This window comes from Nanorana parkeri, unplaced genomic scaffold (assembly GCF_000935625.1).
Source record: "Nanorana parkeri isolate BGI_ZX_2015 unplaced genomic scaffold, ASM93562v1 scaffold3358, whole genome shotgun sequence".
In the NCBI taxonomy this organism is placed as follows: domain Eukaryota; kingdom Metazoa; phylum Chordata; class Amphibia; order Anura; family Dicroglossidae; genus Nanorana; species Nanorana parkeri.
The window spans coordinates 1,232-1,940 of NW_017309626.1; the positions used below are offsets into that span (position 1 = coordinate 1,232).

Genomic DNA, 709 nt, shown 5'->3' on the forward strand with positions numbered 1-709 from the left:
GACTCGTGTTTGTGCTCACGCGTAATTGCACATTGAACGCGCGCACCAAAAGCGCGGTCCCCATTCATTCAGAAAATATTTACTATCATCCAGTTTCCGAATGGGGAGGAGCCTCTGTACAGAGCGCTCCTCCCCATACAGAAACTCATGGATGAGCAGGAAGTGATGTAAAGCCCTTCCTGTTCATTCATAACCGGGGACACATAGCACTATGTGTCCCCAGTTATTTAGGGTCAGGCCGTAGGAGGGGGGCGCGTTATACAAGCGATCTGCCGGCTATCGCTGCCTGTTTTTAAATGTCGCCCGTTTCCACGCTCGCGTACGCCGCACGCGAGTGCGCATTGGCTGGCAGGACGTTTAAATACGCCCGCTCAGATGTAGGAAGCTGTTAAAAGGAGCCGACTGCAGATATCAGTGGTGTGCGGTCCAGAAGGAGGAACACTTTAAATCATGAAAACTAGATCACAATACATAAACAAACTCCATCTGGCCGGAGTGCCATATCACCGACGCAGACCTCATGTGGCCGGCTCGGAGGACGCTGGTACCGTACCTGAGCGAGTTTTACAGTCAAAGCCGTCTTCAGTCCCAGGACTCGCAGCTTCATGGGCAGCATGTAATAATAGCTGGTGGGGCCCCGGGGACCGTGCGCTACGCCACCTGCACACAACACAGAGCACAGTCACATGACATTATACTTTACATGGGG

The 709-nt window shown here is 52.8% G+C and overlaps 1 protein-coding gene across 1 annotated transcript in view; it reads right to left on the minus strand.

Annotated features, from left to right (window-relative positions):
• The window catches only part of MRPL4 (mitochondrial ribosomal protein L4), a gene marked incomplete at its 3' end in the record, with an annotated part of 11,684 nt that overhangs the window by 1,228 nt on the left and 9,747 nt on the right, over positions 1–709 (minus strand). Inside the window, exon 6 of the mRNA XM_018574911.1 lies at positions 554–660. Coding sequence (XP_018430413.1) covers positions 554–660 — 107 coding nt within the window. The remainder of the gene's footprint in view (positions 1–553; positions 661–709) is intronic.